This window comes from Thrips palmi, unplaced genomic scaffold, assembly GCF_012932325.1.
Source record: "Thrips palmi isolate BJ-2018 unplaced genomic scaffold, TpBJ-2018v1 HiC_scaffold_1, whole genome shotgun sequence".
In the NCBI taxonomy this organism is placed as follows: Eukaryota; Metazoa; Arthropoda; class Insecta; order Thysanoptera; family Thripidae; genus Thrips; species Thrips palmi.
In genome coordinates, this window is record NW_023144620.1 from 105,795 (window position 1) to 127,303 (window position 21,509).

Genomic DNA, 21,509 nt, shown 5'->3' on the forward strand with positions numbered 1-21,509 from the left:
CGAAGAATCCAGTGGTGGGGTCACACGTTCGGTTCGAGTCCTGTTTAGCGACTCTGGAGCTCAAAACGCGTCGAGAGTTTTGACCGCCTCCACCGGCCTTCTGGCCCACTGTGTTGCGCCCCCTTTCCCTCGCACGGCCTTGCTTCCGCGTATTTGCCCTCTTTAACATATTTCTCCTGCGCAAACCGACATGTTTTTTTGGGCCCCTTTTTTCCGTCGTGATTTTTTTTCCACCCGTGTCCCTTGCCTCCGTCTCCTCCACCCCTGCCTCCTTGACACGTAAAACAGCCGTCGTCTGTCTGCGAGCTCATCATGCCGTTGTTTCGCGCAGGAAGCTTGTTTCCCGCCCCTCCGTCCTCCAGGCGCTGCCGTGGCGTGCCGGGCGCCCTCTGCTCCGTCACCCTCGCCTTGCGGTCACACCTGTCCTAACTTAATTTGTCAAGCCGCGCCCTTACGCCTTTTGCGGTGTCCTCGCCGCCGTGTCGCCAGCGGCTGCAGATGGTGTGACGTCGCACCTAGAGTGAGCCGCACAGTGGGCCAGAGGACCGGCGGAGGCGGTCAAAATCCCGGACGCGTTTTGCGCTCCAGCGTCGCTGAACAGGACTCGAACCGAACGTGTGACCGCACCAATCACTGTGGGAAAAAATCACAGCAAATCCTGTAGTGATTAGTACAGCTGTCACTGTAGTTCAGAGTACAGGATTTACTGTACTTTTATAACAGGATCTACTGTACTTTGTACGGGATTTACTGTACCACAGGAGTGCAGTACGGAATATCTGGTACCAGGTACAGTAGATACTGTAGCCAGGCACGGTAAATCCTGTGTTCTGAACTACAGTAAATCCCGGCAAAAAAATTAACGGGATTCACTGTGTTTTTTTCGCACAGTGAAGGGTCTCTGAAAACGGTAAAAACATCATAAGGCTGGATAAAAAATCAAATTCGTTTCCTTATTGCAAATGAAAAAAAAAAAGATCTGGAAGTTTTAATGAGTTTGAAGTCAGTGACCACACTAGCACACGTGTGGAGTTCTCCACGCTTCGTTTCACAACAGTGAACTACCGGGCAAGAGTGAATGCGCGACGGGGGATCGCGTTATTCGCTCAGACAACTGTCCCAGGCCGGGACCACCTAGCCAACCCAAAGTGAAATTTCATGCTCTGCATATTCCATCGCGTTGCGCGCAGCTATCGAGTTTCCATCCGGTGGAAGGGCTTTAAGCTTACAGCACCCCCTGGGGGCGCTGAGAGTTCCGTTTCAGTTTGACGCGCACGCCGTGCCTGCACCGTCAAAAATTTGCTATCACTTTACGACAAATTAACAAGAACGGCGCGTTCATCTCGTAAATATGATGACAAATTCACCAACAATTAATTAAATATTAAAGTCCCTGTACTTATTCCATGAGCGTGACTACAATGTTGCCAACAAGATTCCCTTCACAGTCTACCAAGCAAATTAGCCTGGAAATTGTCATCAACTGACAAGAAAAATGTTCACAGTGCAGGCGACTAGTCGCTGGCCCCAATGAGATTCCAAACGCTATGAGTATAGCAATTGCAATGCATCCCGAAAAGGCCCTATGCTAATGCACGGAAATGGAAAGGCATTGCACTTCATGTGCAATGCTTTTGTATTGCACCAATTTACGCTCTATGGGGCCGTTCAAAAATGACGTCACACTTTTAAGGGGGGGAGGGGTCTAGAGAAATCGTGACCAAATGTGACATGGGGGAGAGGGGGATGAAGGCATTGTGACATCACACTTTTAAGAAGTGTAAAATTGCCAAATATGAATGGAGTGAGCCACTAAAAAATAAATTGAAATCAGCAATCCCCGCCTACTTCAGCTTAAATTATCACTGGCTTGGGTATTTTAACTGCACTTTCCTCAGATTTTTCCGAACAAGTTAGCGTTAGACCAGATACGACCAGATTTTCCAAAATGCAATCAAATTGTTAGAAATTTCCAATTAAGGCACCTAATTAAGATGATGTAGTCGCGTATCTCTTCCCGTTGCCAAGAATAATGATTTGGACAATGTGACGTCACGGGGAGGGGAGGGGTGAGTCAAAATAGTGACCATTTGTGACTATAGGGGGGAGGGGTCAAAAAATGAGCCTAAAAAGCGTGACGTCACATTTGAACGGCCCCTATTCATAGCGTTTGGATTCTCGGTGCCGTTTCCGGACAAGTCAAGACTGAAGGAGCAAACGCGCCAGCCTCCCTTTCCAGCAGACGACTGCCTAACCGTCTTTGTCAAGGAAGCGGGATGTAATATCAGGTGCAGAGGCACATACCAGCTGTCCGGCCCGCCCCTGCGGGGAGAGAGAGAGAGAGAGAGTCTGCAAGGCGACGCTCCGTGACACCAGTGCCATCCGAGCCATTTTTCGCGGCCCCTCCCCCCTCCCCTTCCCGCCCAATTTCTCCCGCTCCGTTCCCTTTGCTGTCCGTGCGGAGCGACCGAGTAAGGAGCGCAGCCTCACCACGCCTTGCTCCTCTCTCTCTCGCTTTCTCTCTCTTCTCTCTCTCTCTCTCAGACCCCGAGGGACCACGCCCGATAACTCGCCTAAGCGCGCGAATACTTGGGCTGCCATCTTCCTCAGCGCACTGTTCGCATATTTTTTGGAGAGAAGTCGACGGGGGTGGGTTTTTCACTGTTTATAACTTTAATCTTGTCAACTTGAAACACATCTGTGTTGGTTTTAATTTTTTTTTGTAAAAAAATACTGACTGTAAATCAGTGCCAAAAATAAGACTTATATTCTTTCTTGGACATCATTGTAATTTTTTTTTTCTTAAAATTCAGACTAAATAGTCGAAAGCAGATCAATGTAGTACCTCACATATACCTAGCAAATACTAATTCTTATGGTTTTCAACGTGTGAAAACAGAGAGTACTGTTACGCAGTGGTTTTACCTGAAGAAGGTGACAAGGAACAAGTCCGCCTGTGATGCTAGTACAGTACGCCACCTCGAACCATTGATCGATACTGTACCTGACATTTCTGAAACAAGGGAGCCCCGTGCGCGCCGAGCAAGTCGACTAACTAATTGAGGCGGCAAGTCTAAAACATCCTCTTCTCCTTCGCAGGATTTCGCGGTAAGCGGTTGGAGCCGAAACTTAACCTCACTGTAAAAAATTCCGTACTTTTGTACGGAAATGGCACAGAAAATATAGTACGGAGGTACGGAGAAAAGTACGGAACATTACGTACTTGCTCCATATAAACCTATGGAAATGGGTACGGAACGTTCCGTAGTTGGCAAGTACGGACGGTCCAGGCAAATTATTGACCGGACATGTTCCGTACTTTTTCCGTACTTTTTTCTCACAGTGCTCTGAAGAACCACACGTGACGCTGCGTCAAGACGTCCCCTGCGGACTGATTTTGAGAGTCGTTTTCGTCGCTGTGTCTCTCTCGCCCTATGAATGCGACAGAGGCTGAGTGACGAAATCGACTGTCGGAATCAATTGATTAATCTGCAGCAAGAAGTTTTCCTTCTCCGTTTCGACCCGCGGCCTTGTTTGGTTTTGCAGTGGAGCGGGCTGGTGTTAGCTTCGCTCAAAGGAAATGAAAAGCCAGCCCTGTATGCCGAAATGCAGAGGGATCCGAGGTGGAAGACAATCCCAGAGAGGGGAGACGCGAACCCCGTGTTATCATCGTTCATCAAATTTCCTGCCGAATTCTTTTTTGCCCCCGCTTTTCATCACGGTTTAAAACGAACATGTATCAACGCTCTTCTACCGCCCTTTCTTCACTGCACTGAGAAAACCTTACAAACTATTTTGGGCCTTACAAAGAAAAGTAGTTTGTATAACGAAGTATTTTGAGCATACATAAAGCTTAAGAAGAAAATACTTCGTACAAACTATTTCTTCGTATAACAAAGTATATTAGTTTGTTATATGCATGCTCAAAATACTTCTTAAGGTTTTAAGAGTGTGGGGCACACCACTCGTAATTTAATTATTGTCAAGTAGTCTTCATGTTATTTTTGTTCCTGCACTGGGATAATATGGTTTGTGAGACGTATTTTGTTTGCTCGAGTCTGTAGGTCTCTGCGAAGGTATCTGTACGAATCCCTTTGATTCTCTGCAGCACTGGGAAGGATCTAGTCAAAGTAGATTCCCCTTCTGCGTCAGCAACCGTGCCCTGACCCGCCTCGTGGCGCTGTGTACCCAGTGCACAAACATTTTCCTCCCGGCTTCACAGTCCGTGTGTGTGTGTGTGTGTGTGTGTGTGTGTGGGGCACTGGTAAAACTAAAGCGTAACTCTCTGCTTGAGTCAAGCATAAAGTTACGCTACACTGTGGGAAAAAATCACAGCAAATCCTGTAGTGATTAGTACAGCTGTCACTGTAGTTCAGAGTACAGGATTTACTGTACTTTTATAACAGGATCTACTGTACTTTGTACGGGATTTACTTTACCACAGGAGTGGAGTACGGAATATCCTGTACCAGGTACAGTAGATACTGTAGCCAGGCACGGTAAATCCTGTGTTCTGAACTACAGTAAATCCCGGCAAAAAAATTAACGGGATTCACTGTGTTTTTTTCGCACAGTGTAGAAGACATTACGCTTGAAATGAAGCACTGTAAATCCAATGGCAATACTTTGGTACCTTTTTTGGCGATACAATTGAGTATGGCCAATGAACGGCCTTACGGAAAAGTATTGCCTTCAAAACGGCGATACACAAAAGTATCGCCAAAATTTGGCGATACTTTGGAGTACTGCCACGATTTGGCAATAAACGTCGAACAAATCAAGGGGAGAAGACCTTGGTTTAATGCCGTGGTTTCGGCAATATCAAAAAGTATTGCCAAATTTTGGCGATACTGTTTTGTATCACCGTTCTAAAGGCAATACTTTTCCGTAAGGCCGTTAATTGGCGATACTCAATTGTATCGCCAAAAAATGTGCTATAGTATCACCGTTGCATTTGCAGCGAGCATAGGCCGGAAATTACCCTATGCACACTCTCAGACCTTAACTGATTATTTTTTCTATACTGCAGAAAATTTACTCTACGGCTTAGTGATTTTAGAGCGTTACTATGATATAGTGTATACTTTCAATAACATATCGACTAAATTTTACATGAGATACAGATAAATTAGCGGTAACATATTTGGTAATTATAGACAATCTTTTACTTACTTACAGAAAATTTACAATGTCAGTAGAAATATGATGACAAATTTGTTTATAATCAAAGAATTTATTTTCTGCAAATGTAGGAGATAAAGTTTGTCCTCATAAATAATTTGTCGATGACTTGTTTGTGATCTTCAGAAGATATTTTCAGTGAAATTTTTCTCCGTTCAAACAAAGGTGATTGGTAGGTAATGCGCTTAGTCAAAATGATCCTACAAAACATTCTTAGCTTCGACAAGTCAAGAAAGGACTCAATATAAGCGGCTTTAAAAAGATGGTTGAGTTGTGACTTTTAGCGGAAACATCCAAAAAATTATTCTGACTCTTTAAAATCTTTTCTGTTAATTCTTGTATATATTATCTGTATCTAGAGAACATTTTGTCTACATTTATAGATCATTTTTACTAGAATGCAACGGTAATTTTTTTCTGCTTGATATATCACTGCAATTTGGATGGAAAGACTTCACGCCAAAATATGGCGAGACTTTTATGTCTTCACTGTGGCAAAAAGGTACGGAAAATTCTGTTAATTTTTTTGCCAGGATTCTCCGTAGCCCTCTTATCAATATTCTCCGTAGGCTCTTACAGTATTCTCCGTAGGGCCGTACAGTATTCTCTGTAAGTCCGCACAGTCTTCTCCGTAGGACCTGGAAGACTGTATAGTCCTACGGAGATCACTGTAAGGTCTTACGGAGAATACTGTGCGGTCCTACGGAAAATACTGTAAGAGCCTACGGAGAATATTGATAAGGGGGCTACGGAGAATTACCACAAGCTGTTTACAGAATTTTCTGTAGCTTTTTGCCACAGTGTTGCCTCTGGAGTGGCGAGAAGTCTGACCTTTGGATTTGTAGTGATCATAACTGTAGTTGCAGATAATATTATCAACAGACCACTTTTCTGTAAGGTTGCTGATTATTTTTTCTGTACTTCCAATCAAAAGGACTACAATTGCAGAAAAAATAATTTAACTGTAGGTTTACTGAAAAAAATGTCCGTAGAGTGTCGGAGAGTGCATTTAGATAGGGGGAAATTTGGCGGATGAACCTGTTACGCTTGATTTCAAGCGTTAACGCCTAAACAGATTACGCTTGAAAACGGGGTAATACTACGCTTTACACGGTAAAAACGGTGCCTGGTTTTCCTAGGAAGCCTATGGCAGAGACATAGGCGATTTCCAAGGAGTTCCTGGGGAAACCAGGCACCGTTTTCACCGTGTAGTTCTACCAGTGTGTCTGTGTTTGTATTGCACCGCCTTCGCCTTACAATTGTGATCGTTCCCTGAAAGAAATATCTCACGACGTGAGGAATTATCTTACTCTACGATCCGTCACAGTGCATTCGCCGAAGCTGACCCAGGCGAGATCAAGGCGTCATTCTCGAAGCTGCAGCGAGGGCGTACATTAAATGTTTTCGTGCAAATGAATAGGCTTGACAGTTTCTTTTTTTGTGGAGATGAACATTTTGTACAAATTTGCACTCGATTCTTCACACAACTGGGTGTCTAGGTTTTCGTAACGAAAACGGTATGCGAAAAGTTCACTCAGACAAAAAACTGCACCGTCTCGTTTAACTCTGCAAACCTTACAAACTATGGGTTTTACAAACAAAAGTAGCTTGATCTGCAAAGAAAATACTTATTAATTAACAAACTACTTCTTCGAATAACAAACTGAATAGTATGAATCTTTCACATGCTGAAAATACTTCGAAATGTTTTAATCGAGTACAAAATTGTACACAACATTAAGTGTGCGTTGGCCATCCCGACCGCCCTTGCCCCGTAACGGCCCGCTGAGCGTTGCCTTGGCGTTGCCATGCATCACACCAGGCGGGTCGCATTAAAACTTCGCCCTTGTCCTCCAGCCTCGCGGTGCGGGTGGGTACCCGACTTTCCCCCTGTCACTCCAGCGGTTTTATTTTCCCCTCGCAAGCCTCGGTACTATATAGTTCATTTGCGTTTAATTAAATCGTGCCAGCGTTTTGTGGCTGGTGTTGCGTGACGCTCTCGGGGGCGAGGTACTATGTACCGCTTGGGGTGGCGGATTCCGAGAGTCGTTTTCGTCGCTGTCCTCGCACCTCCACGGGACGCCCCATGAGTGCGAGAGGGACAGAGCGACAGGACTTCTCTCGGAATCAGCCTGCAGGTGCTAACAATCAAGGAGAGGAGTACGCACAGAGGGGACAGCGCAACTAGCATTGTAACTGAATCAAAAACCCGTTGAAGCCAACTCGGTACCCAGCAACCCAGCCCAGACGCATATTTAGGTAAATTGGCCGTGCGCTCAGCACAGCAGCCCAACGGCACTGTTATTCGGAGAACATGACGTCATCTTCGTTGGCAGTGAATTTGGTCACGTTCGTTCAAATACGACGAGTACACATTTGTTTGAATGTTGACCAACGTTACAATTATTGGGGCAATACTTGTTAAAAGAAAGAGAGAGACAGAATAATTCACACGGTAAAACCGTTTCCTATTTTTCTTTTTTTTTTTTCAGGAAGCCTATGGTAACGACATAGACGCACTGCCAATCCAAGTGTGAGACAGTCGCACACTATTGCGTGCGAACCACGATGTCTCACGCTTACAAGCGTGAGCCATGCGTGTGCCACACTTGCAAGTATGAGACACGGCATGTCTCACACTTACAAGCGTGAGACACGTCTCATACTTACGAGCGTGGGTCCTGTGGCATTTAACCACAGGGAACCATAGGCAGTAAGTGTGGGACAAACCGTGTCTCACACTTGTAAGTGTGAGACAAATGATGTCTCACGCTTGCAAGCGTGGGACAAACGTGGCTCACACTTGTAAGCGTGAGACATCGTGGTTCGCACTAAATAGTGTGAGACTGTCTTACACTTGGATTGGCAGTGCGATTTCCAGGAAGTTCCTGTTGAAACCAGGAACCGTTTTCACCGTGCACATTTTAACAAAGCATACACTGGTAGCCAACGAATGTGACGTTATATACGTGGGAGTGTGAATTTGGTCACGTTCGTTTCAATATGATGTCACATTCGTTTGAACGTGACTCGGCCGCGGCCGTAGTAGGGTGTCACATTCGTTTGAACGTGGATCATCATTCGTTTGAACGTGGATCATCATTCAAACGAATGTGACATCACATTCAAACGAACCTCACATAATTTACATTTGAACGAATATGACGTCACATTCGTTGGCTACCAGTGACAATGCAGCCATATTAATTGCATAACAGTGCCTACAGAAAACGGAAACTGTGCGGTAGCTCTTACCGTGTTTAACCGTTTTCCTTGCTCACCATTGTTGCGCTTCCTCAGACATGAAGGTTCCCGACGACGCCGCGATTCCAAAGCCACGCTCCACTTTGACGCCAGACGGACGCGCGCCGCCCCGGTCGTTCCTGATCGCCCCCGCAGTGGCTCTAACGAGACTCGACTCGCATCCCTGCGCCTCGGACGCCGTCTGTCCTTTCCGTCGCTCTGTCTCTCTCGCTCTCATGCGGCGTCTCGTAGAGGTTCCAGAGAGAGACAGAGCGGCGAAAACGAATCTCGGAATCAGACTGGCGGGTTTGGGCCGGGCCCCGCGGTCTCGGCGAAGCAAACGCCCCAGGACGGCGACATTGTCCTTGGCCAGGCCGAGGCCAGGCCTGGCTCAAATGGTGCTGAAAATGAGAAGCAGCAACAGCAGCTGCTGCGTCGGCGGGGGGAGCGACGCGAAGACACAAACCTCGCAAGTCTGGGACGCACAGTGGGCCAGAAGACCGGCGGAGGCGGCGAAAACTCTAGACGCGTTTTGACGAGGGGGTATTCACTCGAGGTATTCTGTGTACCCACTAGGATATTCATATTTATATTCTTGAATATTCATTAATATTCATGTATTCTCAAGTATTCTCCATATTCACACATATTCAGAATATTTCGAAGTATTCGCAAGTATTTACGGGTATTCTCTTAGTATTCACGGGTATTCCCTAGTATTCAGAGGTATTTTAGTACCTGTTGGCATTATTTCGTCGTTTTTTTGTCCGACATTCGGCGCGAGAGCTACTGGTATCACTCTCGGGTCCATATTTGGACGTTTCTTACTGACAAAATGAGATCCTAGAAGAATCCTGGTTCGCGGCTAGCCGAAAAACTTTATTCTTTAACTTACATAATCACATATATTCTCAAGTATTCACTCATATTCTGGGATATTTGCACATATTCCCAAATATTCATTCATATTCTTTGATATTCGTAGTTTTTTTGTATTCGGAGATATTCACGACTCTTAGTATTCAGAAGTATTCACAAGTATTCACGCATATTCATATTCTGTGTACCCGAAGAAACCGAGTGAGTACCCCCTCGCGTTTTGAGCTCCTGAGTCACCACACAGGACTCGGAACCGAACGTGTGACCCCACCAATGGATTCCTCGTCCGGGATTTTGACCGCCTCCACAGTCTTCTGGCCCACTGTGGGACGGTCCCCAACCCCAGCGTATACGGCGAAACTAAGGCTTCGTCAGCGTGTGGCCGTTCATAACAACCGTGGGAATAATGCATGGATCTTCCTCTTTCTCTCTTGTTCGCGTGGGGAATCTCGGAAGGCTGTCTCGCTCTCCGACAACCTGTTGTCTGCTGCGACTATGGGGTGGGCCTGGTTGCTGGATTCTCGGCCTTGTTACTCCACCGCAAAACACTGAGGATTAGCTGGCTTTCAGGACCAAGTGGAAACACTTTGATGCAAGTGTCTTGTGTGTCGGTTGTAAATAATAATTGTTTGCTCCTGAAAGTAACTCCAACTCAGGATCGTCCGTGAATCAAAGAACTTTCAAGCAGGAAAAAATGTAAACGTTTAAAGGCTTGACCGATCGAAAAAAGTACGTATACAGAAAAAGAACGGAATTTATCTGATTAATCATTAATTTCAACCGTCCGTACTTCACCATAAACTGTTCTGTACTTTCCCTGTGCCTCATTTTCTACTCATTTCCCAAATTTTCAGTACCAAACAACGGAATTCTATGCAGTGTTTGCTACACAACACTAGGAATATGGGAAATTCCCGGAGAACTTGTTGGGTTTGAAACGGCCTCCGATCTTGGAAAAGTGCCAAAAACTCTCTTATTTCTATTTAGTGCGAATTTTAAATAGATAAAAAGCAAAAATATGGTTTATGGGAAACGGAGCTGTTGGAAATTTCCGATGGACCGTAGGATCTCACACTTTCCGAGATTTTCCAATTCATTCCGTACGAGTGCGTTAAACATCACACGGCAAAAGTAATTTTCTGGTTTCCAGGTAGCACATAGTGTAGACATAGGCGATTTCCACAAGGAGTTCCAGGGACCACTAGAAACCGTTTTCGACGCGTAAGTTCTCGTACAGCGTTCCTGTCATTGTTTTTTTCGCCCCGCAGATTCCGATCGAAGGTTACAGTGGCAGGCGGGGCCCGCGCGTGCCGCCACGTCGCCCTCGCACAAAGAGGGCCTCACACATGGCGGGGCATTTGCTCCACGATTGCCTTCTTTTGCTTGTACACACGCGGCGATAAGCCAAATCCTTGCAGGAGAGAGAGGGGGGGGGGGGATGGTGGGAGGGGGGAGGGAGGGGGGGGGGGGGGTCCCTCGTTTGCCTATTTTTCCACGCGCGGAGGAGGTCGCGCGCGTGACGCACAGATTAACCTGTTTTTGTATACCAACCCCCACGGTGGGGAGGCCGTGTTTCCTTTTTCCTCCTCGCCGTCGCCGCCACATCCGTCCGTAAACTGAGGACCGTCCAGCCGCCTGGCTCCGAAAGATCGTTTCATCGCTCTGTCTCTCTCGCATTGATGGAGCGACCCGCGTAGGTGCGAGAGAGACAGAGCGACCATCGGAATCAACACTGCTGGCTGCACGAGCCGTACTGCCGTGATTTGTCCCCGTTCGCTTGTCAGATACGAGGCCGAGATTCGCAAAGAATTGCGGAGGCCTGCTTGGTATTCGGCGTAAACGGTGTCTCTGGGCCTCGGTGGGCTTAGCCTGGCCCAGCAGCGTGCTCGCGGGCCTCCATTGTGATGATCAGCGCTGGGGCGGGGTGCCGGCAGGCACAGGCTGGCCCCGCAGACTGATTCCGAGAGCCGTTTTTCGTCGCTCTGTCTCTGTCGCACCTGCACGGGACGCCCCATGAGTGCGACAGAGACAGAGCGACTCTCGGAATCAGCCTGCCGGCGGGCCTACCTCTCTGGAATAATAAATGCCGCCGCAGGTGGATGAGGCCGCGCGAAGCGCGCGCCACCAATCAAAACCCACTCCCGGACGTAGCGGCGACCGTCGCTTCGCGGGTTCGATTCACTCACGAAAAAAATACAGTAAATGGTTCTTTGGAACACACTGACTGTTACGTTCAATTTGGTACGAGACGGTTTGACAGTCTTTGATGCAGATGAAATTTCGTACGAACATAAAATGAAAAACTGGACATGTTTACCCCAATAAGGAGGAAAATCGCTCATAAATTCGTATACGAAAAGTTCACAAGCTGAAAAAACTACTGCAACGTCTCGGACTAACTTCTTACGAAAATTTAAAGTGTATCGGGTGGACTCGGCCATACAGGAAAGAGTCTGCTCAGCATCGCTATAGGTACGTGTAATTGCTAAGCCCTTGGACTGACGGAACTGTCGAAGCAGCATCGCGAAGCCTGTATGATAAGGCACGGTCTGGCGTACACCTGACAATCTGTCGATCATCTAGTCTACTATTCCCTGACCGCACCAGCAAGAGCATCCACCATACTTCCAGTCACCAAGCATGCTAGCACCGTTCCTCTGAACTACCTGTAGGGTTAGGGGTATAAATGAGACAGTTATTGTTTCCTGAGCAAGAATTGGAACTTTAAGAGCTCATGTTTTGCTTAATGTGGAATAAAAACAGCGCATTAAGTATGGCTCTAAACCGTCAAATCTTGTCAAAAAAAAAAGTTGTCCCATCTTCGCCCCATGTCCCAAATTAACCCTCAAATTACCCCAAAGTTACTACATCCTATCGTTTTGCATCTGGAGTTCGTTGCCTGACTGTGTGCAGCACCACACCACCGGCAAGCACCGCCGCCGAAACCTCTCACAGAAAGAATGCGCGCGCCGGTTGGGAATCGTTAAATTTAATTTGGGCTGCACGGAGGCGCTCGCTGCGCTCCCCGGGCGAGATGGGCTGTTTCCACAGAACTAATATCAGGGCCAAAAGTTTTCTTGTCGCCGCGGCATAACTCGCTTTTCCTTCGGAATACTTTTGGCGAGTGCCTTTCTCTCCCTTCGCAGTGGGGCTGCGGGTCGTGTACCCGGGTCGTTACCTCTCGGCAGGAATTTTTTGTTGGTGCTTTCCAGCTTCTGCTCCTTTGCCAAACGCGGATTGTGGACGAACCTACTTTGGTGAAACAAAGGCATTAAAATTATGCGTTTACAGGATGTTAACAATTAAAGGCCCACACGCCTAAAACCTTACAGGAGTGCAGGAACGCCGTGAGTGGTTCCATGCGCTTTTGTTATACGATTTCGATGCCAAAATGCCCTTTCAAAGGCATTACATTGGTGTTTACGCGTGAAAGACTATTATGCCCTCTCAGGCGCAGTTTTTACGCCTTTGTATTTCCAGTTTTGCCTTTTGAGCGCTTTTATTCGGGGAACATGACGTCACATTCGTGAGAATGTGAATTTGGCTTGGCATTGGGTCACGTTCGTTTGAAAACGAAGTCACATGCGTTGGAAGGCGACACAGCCGTTTGAACCAAGGGGCAAACAACTACGTCAAAATTTGTACACCATTATTTCAAATTCACGTTATTTCATTGTTATTTCAGCTTTAATTCAACGTTATTTCACATTATTTCAAGGGAAATGTACAGCAAAATTCTAGTTGTTTGCCCAAAGGGGTTTGATTGAATGTATGGATCAACATTCAACGAACACGAACAAAGTCACATTCTTCCGAGTATTATGTCCTATCCCCTGAAAAACAGTGCAGTTGGGCTGCTGAGGCCAAAAAGCCCGGAAACGCCCCCTCGCCGCGTCTCGGGGGCTTCCAACTGTCGGTACATTGCATTTCGAAGTTGGAGACCGTCGGCAAACAGACGAAAGAAGGATTCGATTCCCCTGCCGCCTCTTGCTGCCAATCCAGGCCAGGGCCAGGCCAGCGCCGCCGCCTAAGCAAACGAGTGCTGTTGCGGTGAACTGAAAGCCCCTTACCCCCTCCTCCCAGCAACCTCACCCTGCGACAATCACGTTCAAGAGTTCTCCAATATCCACGGGCAGGGGGAAGGGGGGCGGTGGTGAGGGGCATGCTAAGAAGGGAGGGTGGAAATAGTGAACAAAGTTGGAGGGTGGCAGGGCAAGTGGAAGAGGAAGCTGCGATTCGCATCTCAACCTTCTTTTATCTCTGTCGACCCAATGAACGCCGAAAGGACGGGAGACGGCGGGGCAGGCTGGGGGTCGGGGCCTGTCGTTGGAGACCCGTAAGCACGCACGCGGAGGGCTCTCCGCAGCGTGTATAGTGAGCCCGGCAGGCTCCGAGGGTCGCTTTCGTTGCTCTTTCTCTCTCGCACTCGTGGGGCGTCCCGTATAGGTGCGAGAGGGACACAGACAGCGACGACTTTCCGGAATCCGTCTGCAGCAGGGTCAGGCCGACTAGATAATACGGGGGGGGGGGGACACTTCTGGGCACGTTGCCCACGCAGAGTGGCCAGGCCCTTTCGGCCGTGTTCAATTTCGGTCATGGCCCAATTTCACGCCGCTGTTGTAGCGCCCTTCGGCCCCCCGGCCAGGTCTCGCGCCTCGGCAAGTGTGGTGGTGGTGAGGCCGTCTTCTCTGCGGTGTGGAGGCAAATATACAGCGGTGACGTTTCGCTATAAAGACGCCCGATCGACACAAAAACAGAAAAAGCTTCCAACGCTTTCTGCTGGAGTGGAATTGGTATCTTCAGCACTGAGAATGAAAGAGTCTTGATCAATACCCAATTTTGGGCAAGGTTTACTGAAATTTGGGCTTAAAAGAGGGCTACCGTAAGCCGGGTTTTAATATGAGACAATTTCGGGGTAATATGAGACGGAGTTTGGTTCGCGTAAGATTCACTCTGAGCCCGCTATTCGGCCACAAAGAGAGCCACGGCTGTAAAAAATTAATTACACTACACGGTACCATTTTTCGCCGTGAAGTTTGACTGGGATGAGTCATCAAATGCCACGAGCATTATAATTCTAACGATATAAATCATGCGTCTCATATTACCCCGAAATTGTCTCATATTACCCCGGCTTACGGTACCTAGGTAGCTAGAATATATCATCCCCTAAAATTTGGGTGAGGAAACCTTGCACATTAGGGTGATGACGGACAGCCCACCCAAAATTTTGGTGCTGATTGTGACTCTTTCATTCAAGCCTTTCCAGAATCTTAGATGCTTTCAGTAATTTGATCAGTCAATTTATTGACGAAATAAAGTAATTTCTGCTGACACTTTTACATATTTTGTGGTCATATTTTTCTCCATTGACCATTACGGACCACACAGAGGTACGGGACTTTGAAAAAAAGTAATACTAGTTCACACAAACGAACATTGGAAAAAGCACAATTAAAGTAGCTAGAAAATGTCCAGAACATTGTAATTTTAGTTAGAAAGAAACTTGCCCGCCTGTGCAGGACATAAATAAATGTGGTCACTCCAACTGAAAAAAAAAAAACAATTTACTGTTGGGTTTAAACAAATTTTTAAAACCCCAAAAAAAATTACAAATTTTCCTTAAACGTCCTTTTAACCTACCAATTTTTTTTCCCAAAATGTTAAACAAATGACCTCCAGTAAACCGCGACCCGTTTACAGTGGTCCCATTTGAAAAAGTTTTTCCGGTTGAAAAACCCCTCCAAAAATTTGTTAAAAAAAATTTTTTGGGTTAAAAAAAAAAAAAAAAACCGATTTTAAAAGCAAGCCAAAAAATAAGCAAAATGGAGGGGAGTTTTAAGCCATTCCTTTTTACCCCGGATTTTAAAAGGGGGAAACCCAAAAATTTTCCAACCGGAAAACTTTTAAATTTTTTTTCGCTGGAAAAATTTTTACAATAAGAAATTAAAAAAACAAATTCAAAAGAGTGGGAAATTTGGATTTTTTTAAATTTTTTCCACAATGGGCAAAGGGGGGTTGGTATAATGGCAGTGGGACGTTTTCATCGAGAATTTTTCTTCATGTTTTATTATTTTCTTAGAACAGTGATTAGTTTTTGTCACTTTGATGAGGCAGGAAGTTTAGTTTTGAGGAGTGGCACATTTTTTCTTCGAAACGTTTCTGGAAAATGTGAACGGATAAGGGTGCTTGATTGTTGCAAATTTATGTTTTAGTCGTTTACGGAAAATTTCCACGATAAATTTTTAAGATTTTCTGGACTTTTATTATATTATGAAAAGGATTAATAGGCGGGAGCGAAATGTCCATCCTGGGGTCCGTAGAAAAAAAAATTCTGTTAGAAAACGCCCCGTGGACAAAATAAATGGGTCCTCCAACGTCGAAAAGAAAAAAAAACAATGACTGATAGTTCTAACAAAATAGCACCAGACAAACAAGTCCCACAAATATTTCACTCACAACAGTGCGCATGCAACAGTACAAGTCCCCATCCCACTTAACTGTAAACAAACATGACCTCGAGAATAAAGACACGCGAGGCCGTTGACAGTGGTCCACACTTGAATAAGAGTTTAACAGTGTAGTGTAGCTCGTCCAAAAATTATCGTTAGGATGAAAATAAATTCTTTGTCTCACATAAAAACACAAAAAAATATACTCGATTAACAAGCATGTCGATATAAAATGAAGCGAAAACCGCTGGAGAGAGTAAGTCCATTCCATAATGTAGTCGAAGATCAATAACGTGCAAATCTACAATTAACTTTCACTAACCGAAACTTGAATTCATATTCGACTGACAAGCATGACTTTACAATATAGAAATAACCCCCCACACACACACACACCAAATCAAATGCAGTGCCGAAGATGGTATGGTGATCTAACCACAATAGACAAGGGCAATTGACATAAGAGCACACGCAAGAGTCACATCAGTTGAAACTTAAAATAACGTCCCTCTCCATCGCATTCTTATTTGCGACCCTCAAGCGTGAACTATGTAGTGCAAAGTGTACATTCAGGTGACTTCTTGCCAAATGATTTGAGAATTACAGATTAATTGGAGGAGTTTGCGGAAATTCTAGTCGCCAACAGTGCACAAGTGCTTTACGCCCGTGAGAGTTCTACGTTGAGTTATTCGGGATCACACCGTGTACTACAAGGTAGGATTACGCCAGACCGCGTCTTGTCGTAACAGGCTTCGCGATGTCTCGCTGCCTGTTCCTACAATCCGCGCCTGGCGTACCTACCTTGGCCTGCGGCGCTAGCCTGCCTTCGGCAGGCAATGGCTTGTCTGTCGTCGGTTACTTCTAACTTGTTTCTTTCTGGGGGGCTGGACCCCCCTTCATTCTAGATAGACTTACTTCATCTTCAAATAACACGATCTTGACCCTTGGAACTTTTTAACATGTTGGGGCGGGGGGGCCCCGCCCCCCAGGCCCCCCTTTTTTAAGACAGAAGAGATCTGCCTACGGAAAACTCGATTTTTCGCCGTTTTTTAGGTGTTTTTTGGCTATAAAAACTGAACTAGTTGAGCTAGGATGGTGAAATTTCGCGTGTGCCGAGCCAAGGACATACCCAAAAAGTGTGCAAAATCTCACCGAGATCGGCCGAGCCGTTCAGGAGGAGTAGTGCGGACACACACGCACGCAGACAGGAAAAACTTTTCAACCCCACCTGAGTAACGGGCTTCGCTATCGCTCAGGCAATAAACTCCTTTGTGCAAACAGAGAACTCGAAAGGCTTGTTGCTTCAAAGATAAGTTCTGAAGATGAATTACATACAGTTCTTGTTGCAAACCGCGGACTCAGAAAAGCTTTGCACCAGCGTATTTTTAAGGTGACTCCTTAATACAAACCTCTTCTGGGAAGTCGCCCGTATGGATTCTGAGATGATATCTGAGATTACCCCTTGAAATAAACTTCTTCTTTCAAACCGCGCACTCATAGGGCTTCTCGCCGGTGTGGGTTCTGAAATGATCTTTGAGGGTGGATGATGTACGGAACTTCTTATTGCAAACAGAGCAGGCTACAGACTTTTCTCCGGTGTGCATTTTGAGATGCCTTTTGAGATGACTTCCTATGGTGAACTCCCTCTTGCAAACTGTACACTGAAAAGGCTTTTCTCCCGTGTGTACTCTCACGTGCTCTCTCAATTGACTCCCTTTGCGGAACTCCTTCAAGCAAACCGACATAAAATATAACGACAAATTTTTCTGATTTTTGCATTGCAGAATTCTGCAACCGGGAAACAGCTTACCGTAACGCGTGATACAAAATTTTGTATCAGTGCTGATACAGAATTCTGTAACATTTGTAGTGGAAATTACTGCGTAACCATGTTACAGAATTTTGTATTGAAATTTTTTTGAGTGTCAAATGCTCTCTCAAGTGACTCCCTATACGGAACTTCAAGCAAACCGTGCACTGAAAGGGCCTTTCTCCCGTGTGTACTTTCAAATGCTCTCTCAATTGACTCCCTATACGGAACTTTTTCAAGCAAACCGTGCACTCGAAAGGCATAACACCTGTATGGATTCTAAGATGAAGTCTAAGACTATCTTCGTAACTGTATTTCTTGTCGCAGACCGTGCACTTAAAAGGCTTCTCTCCCGTGTGGCTTCTTAAATGTTTATCGAGGTAACTTGCGCGATCAAATTTCTTGCCGCAAACCGCGCACTCAAAGGGCTTCTTCCCTGATCGACGGCTACCAGTTCCATTCAGCAACTGCAGCGCTGCAGCATCCACACTGCATTCGTTGGCCATGGTCCAATGGATCTTTTCCAGCAACCTGCAACACGATGTTCCCTGCCATGTATCTGACCGTACACGCGGCGATCGCGAGGGGTTGTCCGAGATGTACAGACTAAATGTTTATGTACAATTTTGTACGTGGTGATGCATAATTTGAAACCTGCGTACCGTCGTGCAAAAAATTGTGCGTGAGTTTGCATAAATTCATGTATTTTCACGCATGATACTATGCATGTTCCACGCATGCACAAAATCGTGCGGGTTGCGCGTACAAAATTCTACCTAAACATTTAGTGTGTACACACAACCCTGGATTCCAACGAAAACAGTGAATGACGATTTTCGAACATTTTCGTTACTTTTTGAGTGTTTTGTGGCACCTCCTCAAGGCAATGATGAAATTTCAATGAAATTTTAAGGACTTTCGATAAAATTATGAAAGAATTGCGAATGATCCCCGGACTGCGTGTACACACGTTTCCCGAAGTGAGGAACAGCTCGGGCAATCAGCGAAGGACGACATACCTTTTTGATCACGGGGTTCTTCGACGAGGTAATGGGGAAGTCTTATCCTGGCAAGGACTTTACGGACTCCGATCCTCTGCAACAAACATAAGAAGAGGTCTCTATAAGAAGCGTCGCAGGTCACAGGCCCACTGTTAAGGGAAAGTACGGCTGGTCCCGACAATTTTTATGTCATACTACTATTATTTCAGATACAGGATCCATTGATCACACTCTGAGAGTGTTACGGAAAAAACAAACTCCAACATTATGAAGAATTTTGTGCAAATATATTATGAAGACTAGACTCGTAATGTAAAGTTCCACACGGGTGAAACTAAAGCGTAGTACCACCCACTGTTTTTCAAGCGTAATCAGTTTACGCTTGAAATCAAGCGTAAAAGGCTCATCTGCCAATATTCCTCCAATCTAAATGCATGGGGGAATTGCAAGTACATACCTTATTTCAAGAGTAACCTCAAGCATAGAGTAATTACGCTTTAGTTTTACCAGTGCATCTTTGAAACTTACAAAGAAAAGTCAAAGATTCGTCATATACATAAATTTGTTTCGTATTTGGTTAGCACGAATTTCTTCTACACTGCGAACAAAATCACGGCATATTTTGAGTACGGTTTCAACGTCTCGTCGAGACGAATCTTCTTCAATGATTTCTAGTCTATGATGACAAATTGACATTCATTGATCGCTTCGTCGCGAGGACTCTTAGTTAAGATTTCAAGCATTGATATATTAAGACTACGGACGGTCTCATAAGAAGTACGGTTTAACCCGGACCTAGAACTACAGTGAAGGGTACATAAAAATGAAGGGGGATCCACGTTACTTTGCACTGACAGTGCACTATAAAATTTTACACCACAATTCCAAACTTTGAGCGTGTGAAGCGCTGTAGGTTCCGTAACGTTTTATTGCCTCACGCACTGAAGTCTGAGCAAAATGTTACGCAGTAGGTGGACGAACCGGTAACGCATTCCTAATATGCCCGCACAGCCTGCACAAACGAGAATACGCGTCGAAGCGGACGCTTGAAACGACGAGTATACTTACATGGATGACGATGATGTTGAGCTCAGGAGAAACTGCCAACCATGGAGGTCCAACGCAGACACGGTCAGTACCTTGCCACGCGAAGGGAAGATCAAGTCCCACTAGTTCAGAAAACCTGAAAAAAAGAAAAGGTTCCGTTTCACAACAAGTCCCTCTTAAGTCCGAAATGGGCAGATTTCAGGAAGAACGACAGGATATTAAGTGAAGAGCCCACGGATAACAAGGGGCCGTCCCTTTATAACGTTACGCCAGTCACGCACAATCGGTGACCACTTCTCTCAAAGAACATAAAACAACTCTTTCAGAGAGAAAATGGTACAGAACAAGTCTGCTCAACAATTAGCCTGCACCACACACCGTCCGTACCAGCCAAGTACGGAACTGTACTTTTTAAGACATAACCGTTTATTGAAGTTCATATGGTACGGAATGAGTACGCTCAAACAGAAGAACAGAATTCCTCACAGTGGCTAGCGCTCTACGGATGTCACCACGTCTCGTGAGACAAGATCTCTCTCACTGTCAGTCGGTTCTCTTCTCTGTGCCCTGAACTTGCCTCGGCCGCAGAGAAGCGATTCACAGCTGCTCCGACCGGGCTGCCAGTGCGTACGTAACACTGCCCCAGTGGCGACGCGGGGGCCACTTCCGAATGCAAACAGCGCCCCACGGGGCTCGACTTAGACGAGCCGCGTCTCTTCCACGCGCGCCCCAAGAATCGCATTCACAAGCTCCGCATTCATGAGTGGCGTCGCCGTTTTGGCGGGAACTGCCCGCCGCGCTGCGCTGTGTTTCGCGAGACCTCGCGCACAGTCCGCTGATTTGTCGCGCAGAGGGCGCCCCACAGTGGGCCAGAAGACCGGTGGAGGCGGTCGAAACACCGGACGCGTTTTTAAGTCGAGAGTCAAATAGGACTCGAATCAAACGTGTGACCCTACCAATGGATTCCTCTTAGGACGAGGAATCCATTGATGGGGTCACACGTTTCGTTAGAGTCCTGTTTAACGACTCTGGAGCTGAAAACGCATCTAGAATTTTGGCCGCCTGCGCCGGTCTTCTGGCCCACTGCGCATGAGATGCGAAAGAGACAGAGCGACGACAACGACTCTCAGTCCTGGGGCCCCGCGGCGAGGACGGACCCTCGGACGCCATTGGCCAGGCGACAAGGCCGGGCCGCCCTCCTCAACAAGCTCAACAATTTTGTTACCGTCTTGTCGGCCACTTTCGCGGAACGCACCGCCACGCCGTCTCACTTTGGGTGACGAGGCCGCAGAAAGTTGGGCGAGGCAGGCTCACGGCCAGGCCCGCGAGATGGCCGAGATAAAAAGAAATTGTCAACGCGAAAAGCGAGAGGCGCGGAGCGGCGGGCGCCAAGGCCGGACATGAAGACCCCAAACGGGAAGCGGAGGGCCGATGACGCGGTTTATTCGCGGTCGGGGACGGCTTCGCCCAAGTGTTGAATTGCGAATGAAGAGTGAGTAGTGGGGTTGGAATGAAATGGCTTCATGCAATGTGAAGAGCGTTGAACGACTCTGATGGACACGCTGCGGGCTCGGCTAGACATTCTCCCCTACAGGTGTTTAAGAAAGTTGATGAAGTAAACTCACCTAAAGGTGTATGTTACGGTTAGAAGTAGGAGGTAGGTTTCACCTAGTTGTACCCACCTCGCCTTTCCTTCGGAATACTTTTGGCGAGTGCCTTTCTCTCCCTTCGCAGTGGGGCTGCGGGTCGTGTACCCGGGTCGTTACCTTTCGGCAGGCATTTTTTGTTGTTGCTTTCCAGCTTCTGCTCCTTTGCCAAACGCGAATTGTGGAAGAAACTACACTGGTGAAACAGAGGCATTAAAATTAAGCGCTTACAGGATGTCAAAGATTTACG

The 21,509-nt window shown here is 46.5% G+C and overlaps 1 protein-coding gene and 1 long non-coding RNA gene across 8 annotated transcripts; both read right to left on the minus strand.

Moving 5' to 3' along the window:
- Window positions 1–1,665: 1,665 nt before the first annotated feature.
- LOC117642464 lies at window positions 1,666–19,105 on the minus strand. Its single transcript, XR_004587573.1, has 3 exons — window positions 19,095–19,105; window positions 13,552–13,554; window positions 1,666–2,157 (listed from the first exon to the last, which is right to left on the minus strand). It is a non-coding gene; the product is annotated as an uncharacterized LOC117642464 (long non-coding RNA).
- Window positions 17,171–21,309, minus strand: LOC117642429 (zinc finger protein 558-like). 7 transcript variants are annotated; one of them, XM_034380677.1, is made up of 5 exons: window positions 21,239–21,309; window positions 19,635–19,749; window positions 18,585–18,660; window positions 17,715–18,096; window positions 17,171–17,482 (listed from the first exon to the last, which is right to left on the minus strand). In XM_034380677.1, exons 4-5 carry the CDS (start codon window positions 18,069–18,071, stop codon window positions 17,237–17,239), a joined length of 603 nt encoding a protein of 200 aa, XP_034236568.1. In that variant the 5' UTR covers window positions 18,072–18,096; window positions 18,585–18,660; window positions 19,635–19,749; window positions 21,239–21,309; the 3' UTR covers window positions 17,171–17,236. The 7 variants fall into 7 exon arrangements, with proteins under 7 accessions (XP_034236568.1, XP_034236572.1, XP_034236561.1 ...); XM_034380681.1 differs by lacking the exon at window positions 21,239–21,309 and adding an exon at window positions 20,869–21,015; XM_034380670.1 differs by lacking the exon at window positions 21,239–21,309 and adding an exon at window positions 20,839–21,015.
- Window positions 21,310–21,509: the final 200 nt, after the last annotated feature.